Source organism: Ovis canadensis, chromosome 23 (genome assembly GCF_042477335.2).
Source record: "Ovis canadensis isolate MfBH-ARS-UI-01 breed Bighorn chromosome 23, ARS-UI_OviCan_v2, whole genome shotgun sequence".
Lineage (NCBI taxonomy): Eukaryota > Metazoa > Chordata > Mammalia > Artiodactyla > Bovidae > Ovis > Ovis canadensis.
In genome coordinates, this window is record NC_091267.1 from 39,240,108 (window position 1) to 39,253,281 (window position 13,174).

At 45.5% G+C, this 13,174-nt stretch overlaps 1 protein-coding gene across 1 annotated transcript in view; it reads right to left on the minus strand.

Annotated features, from left to right (window-relative positions):
- Positions 1 to 12,652, minus strand: part of DSG2 (desmoglein 2) — a 51,640-nt gene extending 38,988 nt beyond the window's left edge. Inside the window, exon 1 of the mRNA XM_069568947.1 lies at positions 12,366 to 12,652. Coding sequence (XP_069425048.1) covers positions 12,366 to 12,404 — 39 coding nt within the window. The 5' untranslated portion in view covers positions 12,405 to 12,652. The remainder of the gene's footprint in view (positions 1 to 12,365) is intronic.
- Positions 12,653 to 13,174: the final 522 nt, after the last annotated feature.

Sequence of the window (13,174 nt, forward strand, 5' to 3'; positions counted from 1 at the left end):
GTTTCTGTAGCCAAACAAATAGTGTTTTTAGATGAACCAGACACATCCTTCAAAAGATTCCCAATTTACTGATTTAGGAAAAAAAAAATCTATCATTAGAAGAACCTATGCATCTTGTAAAAACTGGCCTTCTTGGTAACTGGAAAGAAAATAATTGTTTTTTTTTTTTTGTGTGTGTGTGCGTATGTGTGTGTGCAAAGGAATGGGGGAAGGTCAGTTTTGCAATCAATGCCTCTTTGTTCCCAAGGTCGGCACCTTTAGAAAAGACTTCCTTTTCTGAAGTCACCTTGATGAGCTTAACAAACAGAACCCTGGAGGACAAGTTTAACAAACAGAACCCAGGAGGACTTCCAAGTCATTGGATGACAGCTGCTCCTGGCTAATAGACTATTGGCCTTAAGCAGATGATTTTTAAGCTTTCTGTTGATTCTTTGAGTCTATGGTTAGTTCAGTTCAGTTCAGTGGCTCAGTCGTGCCCGACTCTTTGCGACCCCATGAATCGCAGCACGCCAGGCCTCCCTGTCCATCACCAACTCCCAGGGTTCACTCAGACTCACGTCCATCGAGTCAGTGATGTCATCCAGCCATCTCATCCTCTGTCGTCCCCTTCTCCTCCTGCCCCTAATCCCTCCCAACATCAGAGTCTTTTCCAATGAGTCAACTCTTCGCATGAGGTGGCCAAAGTATTGGAGTTTCAGCTTTAGCATCAGTCCTTCCAAAGAACACCCAGGACTGATCTCCATTAGAATGGACCAGTTGGATCTCCTTGCAGTCCAAGGGACTCTCAAGAGTCTTCTCCAACACCACAGTTCAAAAGCCTCAATACTTCAGTGCTCACCTTTCTTCACAGTCCAACTCTCACATCCATACATGACCATAGGAAAAACCATAGCCTTGACTAGACAGACCTTTGTTGGCAAAATAATGTCTCTGCTTTTGAATATGCTATCTGGGTTGGTCATAACTTTCCTTCCAAGAGTAAGTGTCTTTTAATTTCATGGCTGCAATCACCATCTGCAGTGATTTTGGAGCCCAAAAAAATAAAGTCTGACACTGTCTCCACTGTTTCCTCATCTATTTCCCATGAAGTGATGGGACCAGAAGCCATGATCTTTGTTTTCTGAATGTTGAGCTTTAAGCCAACTTTTTTGCTCTCCTCTTTCACTTTCATCAAGAAGCTTTTTAGTTCCTCTTCACTTTCTGCCATAAGGGTGGTGTCATCTGCATATCTGAGGTTATTATTTCTCCAGGCAATCTTGATTCCAGCTTGTGCTTCTTCCAGCCCAGCGTTTCTCATGATGCACTCTGCATATAAGTTAAATAAGCAGGGTGACAATATACAGCCTTGACGTACTCCTTTTCCTGTTAGGAACCAGTCTGTTGTTCCATGTCCAGTTCTAACTGTTGCTTCCTGAGTCTGGTTAAGTGACCATTTAAACTTTAATATCTCAGACTAATCAATAACTTATTGCAGATGAGATGTAGAGGAGTACAAAGAAGTTTAAAATATTGTTTTAACTTTGAGGCATTATAATGGCTTATTATTTCCATTCAGCCAGAAAGAACTGTAGCCTGCTTTAGAATGGTGGTCAATGGATGAAGTTTGGGGACCCAAATAGAGGTGACCTGACATGCCTGCTGCTGCTCTTCCATCTCATCCCCACCACCCGACAGTCACAGAAACACCTGTTACTTCCCTTTCTTATCCACCCTTCCAACCAGGCCAAGTGTTTTACAAATTCTGTTTCCTTCCTTTGAACACAAGGCAGAATCAGAAACTGCCTTTAGGGTCCCTGGCTTACACCCAACCCGTTCTTAAAGAGTTTTCAGCTTTGGCTAAAATAATTTAAGGGAAATAAAATGAGATAAATAAAGGCCATGGATGCCATTTGTTTGTTTCCTCTGATCAGTTCAGTTCAGTTGCTCAGTTGGGTTGACTTTGCGACCCCATGGACTGCAGCACGCCAGGCTTCTCTGTCCATCACCAACTCCCAGAACTTGCTCAAACTCCCGTTCCTCAAGTTGGTGATGCCATCCAACTATCTCATCCTCTGTCATCCCCTTCTCTTCCTGCCTTCAATCTTTCCCAGCATCAGGGTCTTTTCAAATGAATCAGTTCTTTGCATCAGGTGGCCAAAGTATTGGAGCTTTAGCTTCTGCATCAGTCCTTCCCATGAATATTCAGGACTGAGTTCCTTTAGGATTGACTGGTTTGATCTCCTTGAGAGTCCAAGGGAAAACATAAATGTTTCTTATGACACCAAGAATTTTAAAACAGAGAGTTAACAATGCTGTGCTACACTTGAGTTGTTAGATCATGTTGCAAACTGTCATTTCAAGGGAAGTTGTATAATCTTGGACAGCTCCTATTTTTAACTTGGCATAGACAAACTGAAGATCCCAAAAAGCCAACATTATTTTATTTAGTGTCAATTTCCTTGGCCTCTAAAACATCTTAAAAAAATTAGAGTTACTAACAAATATCTAAATATGCTTTTTAATATTTAACTTTCTTTTCCATTCCCAATTATTTTCCAAGAGGGATGTTAATAAGCAGTGATTCTCAAGAATGAGTGGCATGTGAATCATCTTGTTAAAACAGAAGACTCCCGGGCCGCATAAAAGCAGTTTCTGATTCAGTAGGTCTGGGATGAGGCTTCCCAAGTGGCGCGGTGGTAAAGAACCCACCTGCCAATGCAGGAGACATAGGAGACTCGGGTTCCATCCCTGGGTTGGGAAGATCCTGCGGAGGAGGGCACTGCAACCCCACTCCAATATTCTTGCCTGGAGAATCCCATGGACAGAGAAGGCTGGCAGACTATGGACCATATGATCGCAAAGAGTTGGACAGGAATGAAGCAACTTAGCATGCACACACCCAGGTCTGGAGTGGGGTATAAAAATCTGCATTTCCTGCACAAGTTTCCAGGTAACGCTGATGCTGCTGGTCTAGGGACCACACTTGTGAAATCAACTGTGTAAAATCACAGAGTAGCAGGGGAATGAGAAGGAGAGCCTGCATAATTCACAGCCTGGATAAGGAGCCCTTAATTACAGAGATGCATGCAATAGTATATTCCAAATAAGGACATTCAGCAACTGAATTATTCCCATCACAAGATTTTCCACTTCACAAGCAGTAATCAAATAGACTACAAGATTGCCTTAAACGGTGTTCACACCTTTCTCCTGATTCATCTCTCTTCTTCTGGCTTACGTTTTACTGATCCTGAGAATTTATCATTTTTGAAATATTTTATCTACCATTGTATTGGTGTTTTCTATAGTTGCTACAAATGCTTTGAGAATCAGCACAATATAAGGAAACCTGTATAATGCATCTTTTCAGATATATCTATATAATACATAATTGCTCAGACATAAGTGACAGGCTATTTGGACCTTTAGGCTGCAATGTACTCCTGAAAATGACACTAAAAATAGAATGGAGAAAACCAGATTCCCCCTGACCCCTCCTGCCCAGAAGCTTAAAAAAACCAAGAGCTTCAAGTTTTCCTTTTACATCACTAGATGGCACTGCTCTGTCAGTGAATCAAACTGCAGGAATTGCCAAAAACTGCCCAACAGCACAACCCACTCCAGTGTTCTTGCCTGGAGAACCCCAGGGACGGCGGAGCCTGGTGGGCTGCCGTCTATGGGGTGGCACAGAGTCGGACACGACTGAAGCGACTTAGCAGCAGCCCAACAACTGTCTCCAAGGTCCAAAGTGGAAAACAGGCTTTTCAATTGACTTCAAATAAGCAAACTGGCAAAACGCAACAGTGAAAAGCAATGGTTTTAGAAAGCGGTGAGAATACTTCTGCAAGACAGTGAAATTAGGCAAATTTCAATGTATGTTTCTCCTTTTTTTCCCCTTTCTTGAATGATTCTATCTTGTAACGAAACTAAACCAATTATGTAATTCCATAAATTCAGGTCTTTCATATGACTAACTATGGGAAACTGCTTATTTTGGAGGTGGTGGTCTAACTAACTATAGGAAGCTGCTACAGTGGAGGTGGTGATCTCACCTTTGGCTTGACAGAGAGGCATTTGGTGTCGGGGGTACCTGGGCTCTCCCCAGCTTCATGCATTAACAACAATCACCAAATCCCACTACTGGCACATGGTGGTGGTGGTGTTCAGTCGCTAAGTCATGTCCGACTCTGTGTCTCCATGGACTGCAGCACGCCAGGCTCCCCTTCACCATCTCCCAGAGCTTGCTCAAACTCATATGCATTCAGTCGGTGATGTCATCCAACCATCTCATCCAAAAAGAATCTGACATTTTTGGAGCACCCCATGTTCAGTATGAAAAGGCACACAGTGGCTGCTCCAGAAACGTCAAATTGTTTTCCCTACACCTGCCTTTCCCCTACTGTAGGCTCCACGATCATGGGGCTGCTCATAAGCATCTAGAAGGCAGGTTGGCACACAGTGGAAGCACAGCTAGTAACTGCTGAATGTGTTCAAGTCGAACAAAAGTTTACCCCTCACTCCATCCAGACATTAAAGATTTCTTCTAAACAAATGAAAGTCAGATTATTATTCCAACTTTTTCCAAACATAGAAAGATACATTAACTCTTAGGTTTTTAAAGGATTCTTCTGTGTCCAAGGCATTGAGCTAGTTTATAGATAAATGGTACACTAATTCTATTTCAAAGAGGTTCAGTTTGTCAGGAGAGATAAAGTAGACATAGGGTTTCCCTAGTGGCTCAGACAGTAAAGAATCTGCCTGCAGTGGAGGGGACTGGGGTTGGATCCCTGAGTCAGGCCGATCCCCTGGAGAAAGAATGGTTACCCACTCCAGTATTCTTGCCTAGAGAATATCACAGACAGAGGAGCCTCGTGGGCTACAGTCCACAGGGCTGCAAAGAGGTGGACACGACTGAGCAACTAACACACACTTTACTACAAGAGGAGGTTGTTTATTTGCTTTGCGACCCCGTGGACTGTAGCCCGCCAGGCTCCTCTATCCCTGGGATGTCCCAGGCAAGAATATTGGAGTGGGTTGCCATTTCCTTCTCCAACATTACTATAAGAGGTAGAACAACTTCATTGTGTGAATAGCAGCTGCAAAAACAGTTCTGGGGAGCTCAGAAAAGGCAGAAAGGATCTCCTCTAGAGACTCTGGGAGAGGATGAGGGGAGGGAGCAGATAGGAGGTGGAAGGAAACAATCTGCTTTAAGGACTGTAGGTGTCAGAACAAGGAAAGGGCAAAGAAGAAGAAAGGGTGGATTTTGACAGCCAGACCATATGAGCAGAAAATAAGGACAAAGCCTTGTGCTAAGATCTTCACAGATCCTGTAAGAATGAACTTCCAAAGAGGGATTCTATGCATTCAGAGCTTCGAGATTTTTTGGCAGTACTGCAGGGCGGGAGCCAGGAGACGGTTTGAGGGTTAGGGTAGTAAGCCAAGGGAGATGCAGTAAGGACCGGGAACGGGGTCATGGCGCCCAGATGGATGGGTGGGGTGAGTCTTTATGGGGACCACATGAACCCCTGGCAATGCCCTGCGTGTGGAGGCTAGGAGAAGGCGGCAGATGGTGTCAACATTTTAAGTGTGAGTAGCTAGAAGGATGCAGTTCTCAGAGCCCAGGTTGCAGAGATGCTAAGGCAGCATCCTGAGCATCCTCCTTTGAGTAGGGAGGTGACAGCAGACACTGGGCAGTGCAGCGCTGTGGCTCACAGCGAGGCAGGGGTCACGCGCAGGGTCCCCAGGGGGCACCCCGCCAGCCACTGCTGCCGCTGCCCACGTGCCGCCTCCCATCTGTGGGTCGTAGGTCCAGCATGTCCTTCTGTGCTGGGTTGGAAAACCACGACAACCTCCCTGAGGTGAAGAGACCCCTGGCAGAGTACTATGCGAACAAAGGAAGGAGGAAATTGAAAGAAGAGCTGATTGGTTGGGAGCCTGTTATACAGAGAGAAGTCAGAAAGAGAAAACCAAATATTGTATATTACTGTATATATGTGGAATCTAGAAAGATGGGACTGATGAACCTATTTGCGGGGCAGGAATAGAGGGAAGAGAATGGGTTTGCAGACATCATGAGGGAATGAGAGTGGCAACTGAGACAGTAGCAATGAAACACACATTACCATATGCAAAAGAGCTAACGGGAGGTTGGGAGGTTGCTGTATAACACGGGGGACTCAACCCGGTGCTCTGTGACAACCTAGAGGGGGTGGGAGGAGGTTCAGGAGGGAGGGGACGGATGTATCCTTATGGCTGATATACGCTGTTGTATGGCAGAAACCAACACAACACTGGGAAGCAATTATCCTCCAATTAAAAATAAATTTTAAAAAATAAGGAAAAAAAATAACGATGACTGGGCTGGGCCACTGGTGCCATTTCTTGGGGTCTAAGGACTCTGATGCTGGGAGGGATTGGGGGCAGGAGGAGAAGGGGACGACCGAGGATGAGATGGCTGGATGGCATCACGGACTCGATGGACATGAGTCTGAGTGAACTCCGGGAGATGGTGATGGACAGGGAGGCCTGGCGTGCTGCGATTCATGGGGTCGCAAAGAGTCCGACACGACTGAGCGACTGAACTGAACTGAAGGAGACTGGATCTCTAACACGAGGCACTTTATGGGCCATCTATTTCAGTTAATTTAGTTTGTATCGTAGGGAACTTGGAAGAATAGCGGGATGGAGGTATTTTAGAATAGGGAAAATTGGACCTCTCACTTCTTGTCTCCAACCAAATCTCCCCTCTCATTTTCCCATCAGCCAGGCAGTACCTGCTGGACTGATGAAAGGCATTCCCATGAAGGTGTGATTTTGAGACAAGACCTAGGGAAGTGTTTGGCACAGAGCAGGTAGGTGCTCAGCAATACCTGATGAGTAAATGAATGTATCAAGGCTTAATTTAATCAGCCTAGAGGATATTTGCATTTTAAAAAGAGGTAAGATGAATCCCTACTGAGAATCTCTCACAATCTATCACCATTTCTCACTGGGGGAGCTATTGGCATTTCTGATAGGCAAAGTCTTTTTGAGTGGCTAACTTTTTTCTTGAAGGTTCTGTGGATTGCTGGAAGTTTAGCACCCTGCCTTTGGAGTAGTAAATACCAGCAGCATTCTGTGCCCATCAGGCTCCTCTGTCCGTGGGATATCCCAGGCAAGAATACTGGAGTGGGTTGCCATTTCCTTCTCCAGGGGATCTTCCTGACCCGGGGATCAAACCTGTGTCTCCTGTGTTTGCTGCATCAGCAGGCAGATTCTTTGCCACTGCGCCTCCTGGGAAGTCCCTTGTTCCCAAACCAAGCCTCCTGCCACGCTGCACACTCCCTCCACTGTACTGCTTGGGCTTTTCTGCCAGCCTTAGATCACAGCTTCCCAAATTCTGAAAGATCTCTCTCTCTTTTTTTTTTAAATAATGAGGCAAAAATGAGTCGCCTACAATCTCTTCTTTCTCCACCCTTTCGTGACCAACTCAACCAACATTCATCTCTCCATTTTCTTAATGATTTGAACACCTCCCTAAAAACACTCACTTGTCAATAGATCTTTTGAGGCTTCCTTGGTACCAAGAAGGCTGCAGGCTCATCTTTCTGCATGTCCTTCTGTCCTGCCTGCTGTGTTCCAGCTACATGGACTCTGTTCAAGAAACCATGCACCCTTGTCTTCAGGCCTTTGCATAAGCTCTTCTCTCTACCTAGAAGCTTCTTCCCCCTTTTTCTCTTTGTATCATCTTAATGATTTATAATTACTCTCAGGTCTTTGCTGGACACTCAGTGCCAGGGCCCCTTCTGGAGGCTCCATGGCACCATGTGTTCTGTTATCATTACTCTTTTTAGCATCACCACCTGGGGTTTTCCCATTTACTTTTTTACCAGACTGTAAGCATCATGAGGGCACAACACTTCTGGAGTTTTCTTCATCTCCCAACATCTGATACATTGTCTAGACTGAGCAGGAAGCTGCTAACTGGGGTCACCTGTGGTTAGTTCTTAGCTAGTTTACTTTCTTGAGGGCATCGTTCATCTTATCATTAGACTATGGTATAAATCTTGATGTTCCAGCTTCTGTAACTCCAATCACCAAGCTTTACATATGATAAAAAATTTCAAAAAATTTAAAAAATAATTTGAAATCAACAAAACAGTGCAATGTAATATGTGGTATACATCTGAAACTTTAAGATAAACTTAACTAAGAAAATAATCTTCCATCATATTTGGGCTATATGTTTGAAAAGTGTTATCAGCTGCTAAAATCTTTGGCACACTGAAAGATAGAAACAGCTGTATTTTTTGTTGTTGCTGCTGTTTATTAAGAAATATTAAAACTGATCTAAAGTACATTTACACTTTTAATTAAGGTCTCTGATTTTTACTGCAATTTGGCAGTTTTAAAAATACAAACCCTTATTCAATGTGTAATTTCTTTATCATATAAATGTTTGTATGCATTACTGATCAATAAACTATTTTGCAAAATTTAGACTGGTAATTCTCACTCTTATACCTGTCTGATAATTAAATTAACTGGAAAATATATAAGGGCTTCCCTGATGGCTTAGACAGTAAAGAACCTGCCTGCAATGCAGGAGACCTGGGTTTGAACCCTGGGTCAGGAAGGTCCCCTGGAGGAGGAAATGGCAACCCACTCTAGTATTCTTGCCTGAAAAATCCCATGAACAGAGGAGCCTGGCAGGCTACAGTCCATGAGGTCACAAAGACTCAGATACAACTAAGTGAAATTTTCTAGCAATATATACTTTTGGACTTTAGCCTTGGGGATTTAATTTATCTCATCAGATATTTCCAATGATCAGGGAGAATTTAAACTCAATTATCATGTCTTTTTGCAAAGTAATTTCCCCTAATTTTATAACTAAAGAAATTTCTGTTAAACAGTTGCCATTTCCCATTAATTTTTAGGGACAAAAACAGATGTGAAATCATACATTTCTAAAAGCCCCTGGATATGATAATTTACTCTTATAAGCTTCAATACTTACCATCTCACATAGATTTTAATTTCTTCTAAAATCTGTCATCCACTTGCATATTAGAATCTGAAGCACAACTCCAGTGTTACTGATAATTTATAAGTAGTCACACCTACTTGTTACAAGTTAAATTATGTCTCTTAAAAGAAGATATATTGAAGTCTTAACCCCAGTACATCAGAATACGACTTTATTTGGAAACAAGGTCTTTGCAGATTTAACCAAGTTGAGGTCACTAGTGTGAGTCCTGATATAATTGTTGCTGTTGTTTAGTTGCTTAATTATTTCTGACTCTTGCAACCCCATGGACTATAGGTCACCAGGCTCCTCTGTCCATGGGATTTCCAAGGCAAGAATACTGGAGTGGGTTGCCATTTCCTTCTTCAGGGGATCTTCCCAGCCCAGGGTTCAAACCTGCCTTTCCTGCACTGGCAGGCACATTCTTTACCACTGAGCCACCAGGAAAGCCCTAAAGCTATGCTGTGGCTATGCTACTGTAGTGTCTTTTCTACATCCATAATTCAAAGGAATACTAGATTTCAGTTAGATAACGAGACTGGACATGGAATTTATTCCCAGCCATGTCTAAGGACCTTCTGAATTCTCTCCATGGACCATTTGGAAGTCAGTAGATCCCATGTAAAGAACTCATGGAAAGCAAAGGTTCTCTGACTTTATTTACAAAATTGCTTCTGTTTCCCATCTGACAGCAGAGTTGGGCTCTATTTGTATGCTAGGTCTGTGAGTGCCGCTTGGCACCTTGCTTCTGGTTTGTCTCTCGGAACTTCAGAAGAAAGTTAGAGACCACACATCACAGACTCAGAAGCTAAGGTTCAGCGTATGATCTAGCATGAACAATCAGCATTTACATGAGATTTGAAAGAAGTGAAGCAGAAGCCGTGTGTCTGCTCTTCTTGCTGGCAAGCACAGATGTGGATGGAGCTGGGTCTTTGCAGTCATCTTTCTCTAGCTCTAGGGTCCATCTAGTAAAATCCATATTAGATTCCTGAGTGCCAAGATGTAGGGTCCTGGGACATATCGGTGTTATACATCCTAGCAAACATGGCATGGTTCTGGAGCTGGCAACAGAAGTAACACCCTGATTTGTCTGTTTTCACATTGTGGGGTGGCAGTGTGGGTTCCTAATCACGGGAGAGGCAGCAGTTCCCTAAGTGCTTGGGCTTGGCTGGATGGCTCTGAAGCCATTACTGATAGCTCAGAATGGAGTGCTTCCTCAGTCTTTGTCACACGGACGCAATGGACACAATGCCCTTCCTGCTTTAACTAGCCAGAGTGAATTCTGTGATCTGCAACTGAACTCTGGCCCACAGACACTACAATTTATATTCCTTTCCATAAAAGACCCGTGTCCTGGAGAACTACTTCTGTTGGAATAGATGCTTCTCAAATATTCTTCCCTGAAATCTATAATTCCAACTCCAAACACATCAGGGGCAAAATGCTGAACTGCCCACTGATCTTTGATCAAACATAAACACACTCAAATTCGTATCATTTAAAGTACTACAGAAAATACAAAGCACTGTCCAAGAGTTTTGCTTATTCAATTAGTTATAATCACTTTTTAAAGAGGGGGTCAGTTCATGTCCAGTAAACAAAAAATACTGAACTGCTAGAGTAAAAAATATGCCAAAGTTATGTACCTATTTTTCTGTAAATGTACTTTAATTGGTCTGCTTGTTATACCACTTGAGGATAAAGGCAATTTCTTTTCTAGGATTTAATATTTAAACTTCAAACTGAGCCAGGTGCTATGCTAGCGTGATAATTTCCTTTAGCTAGGAAATACAATGAGGTGGGAACTAGTTGCTCTGTTATTCTGAAGGCCAGAAAGGAAACTGCAAATTATCTTTGAAAAGTTTTACTAACAAAATAAACTTGAATTGAACATCACCTCAATGACCTCAATGACTTGGGCAAAATGAAATAAAAAGCAGGAAAATTAAACGGTGTGACAAAGATCTGCAGGTCCTAAACAGCTCACAAGTGAGAATTCACTGAAATCCCTAGATTGTATTAGCCATGTTTCTTCTTATGTGATAAATATGTGTGCTGTTGTTCAGTCTGTAAGTTGTGTCCGACTTTGACATGAATACATACATATAAAACCCACAAGGGGAAAATGTCCTTCCTTCATTGTAATTCTGGGATAGAGAGAAGGCAATCTTTTGGAAGTTAGAACTTTTACTACAGAGAATGTACTTGTATTTTTTTTATTTTTACCATTATATAAGAAAACAGAATATGATTTTGTACCTAATCTCTCTGAACACACATTTAAGTCTCTGTAAGGTGAAGGCAAACCTATATTAGCAGGGTAACTGTCACTTTATCAAAACCCATTTGGCAAGCCTCTTCCAGAGTCAAGTACGTCTCAGTCCTGTCCAACTCTTTGCGACCCCATGGACTGCAGTCCTCCAGGCTCCGCTATCCATGGGATTCTCTAGGCAAGAATACTGGAGTGGATTGCCATGCCGTCCTCCAGGGGATCTTTCTGACCAGGGTCTCCTAAATTGCAGGCGGATTCTTTACCGTTTAAGCCACCAGAGAAGCCAAACCCTTTAATTATGCGCAATTCCCTCAACAAACAAAAATGTATTTAAAAACCAATCCGAGTATAGAAGTAAAGCACAAGAAATGCAGATCTAGAGAGCGAACATTGTTTGCCAGTTTAATAACCTCCGAAAACCCCATTTGACTGTTGCGCTGCACGTCGACTTTCTGTAATCTTTTAAAGTGAAAAAAAAAAAAAAAAACAAAACCTTAAAACGATTACATATGTTCATTACCTTCAATACTAGGCGATGTTTTATAACATCAACTTTGTGAACTTTAAGTTCTAGCTATAGGTGGGTGATTTGAAGCGTAACGTGGCTTTAAGAAAAAAACTAAACTTTGTAGAATACATTAGAGAAACTCTCTGGGGCCCCTTTCTGCAGTCTCAGAATACAGGTGTGTTCCCCAGGTCACTGCCGCGCTCGAGCGGCGGGAGCCCGGGGAGGTAGGCGCGGCCGCCGCCTCCATGTTGCGGTCGGAGGAGACTCGGGACAAAGCCCGGGTCTCCAGGAAAGGTGTGCCCGCCTCAGGGCTCCCTGCACCCGCAGATCGCAGATCCAGAAACGTGCTGGGGCCTGTGTGCGACCGCAAGAGAAACGGAACGGCAGCCCGGTTCCCACCGGCCGCCCGGCCCCAGCGGAGCCGCAGGGTCCCCGCTCGCGGCCGCCTGCCCGGCCCTCTCCCACCTTGGGGCACAAAGAGGGATCGCCGGGCGGGCCAGCCCTTCCCCGGCGGAAGCGGGCAGGTCGAGGCGCGGGCCCCGTGCCCAGCGCCGCCCCGGCCCGCCCGGGGCTCCGTGCCGCAGGCTCCCCGCACTTACCAGGAAAAGCAGCAGCGCGCCCTCCGCGCCCCGCGCCATCGCGCCTCCGCCGCCAGCTCCCCGCGTCCCCGCGCGCGCGCGCCGGCTCCTCCCCGGCGCCCCCGCCCCAAGGGTCCCTTCCCCGGCGGCGGCCGCTCGCCCTGCCCAGAGGGGCGGCTCCAGGTGTGGCCTCCGCTAGAAAATGGAGCCCTGAGCCGGACCGAACGGCTCGGGCCGAGGTGGGAATGGCGCGGAGGAGGGAGGCGCCCGGGGGACGCCCGCCCCGCGCCGCACGCGCACCTGGAGCCGTGACGCCCCGGGCTGGGAACTCCGAGACCGGCCCCGCCCCGCCGCCTCCCCTCCCCGAGCCCCTCTCCGCCGCCTCCCCTCCCCGAGCCCCTCTCCGCCGAGGGCGGCCGGCTCCCTGCGCCCGGTGCCGCCGTGATGAGGTGCGCTGGGTGGCCGCGCGCGGGGCCCAGGTGGCGCCGAGAAGGACGAGCGACGCGCGGACCCGTGTCCTCCCCGCGTCCTCCGCGCGGCCTGCTGTCCGGGGCCAGCTCTCTGGGAGCGAAGGTTCTGGAGCCGGATTCCGGTGGTGGTCTCCGTGAAGGCTTCTCACCTCCTTCCCACGGCCCCTTCCCACAGGTTTGCCGCTTGTCTGACTCAGGGAGAAACAGTTATTAGAAGAATCACAAAGGATCCCAAGGAACGGTTGTTGTTTTTTTTGGGGGGGGGACCCCTTGTTCACTAACCTCGACTGGGAGAAAAGTCTAGAAAGGTTAAGGGAAAGTCACACTCTTCGCTGTATTTACAAAATCACATAGCGTCAC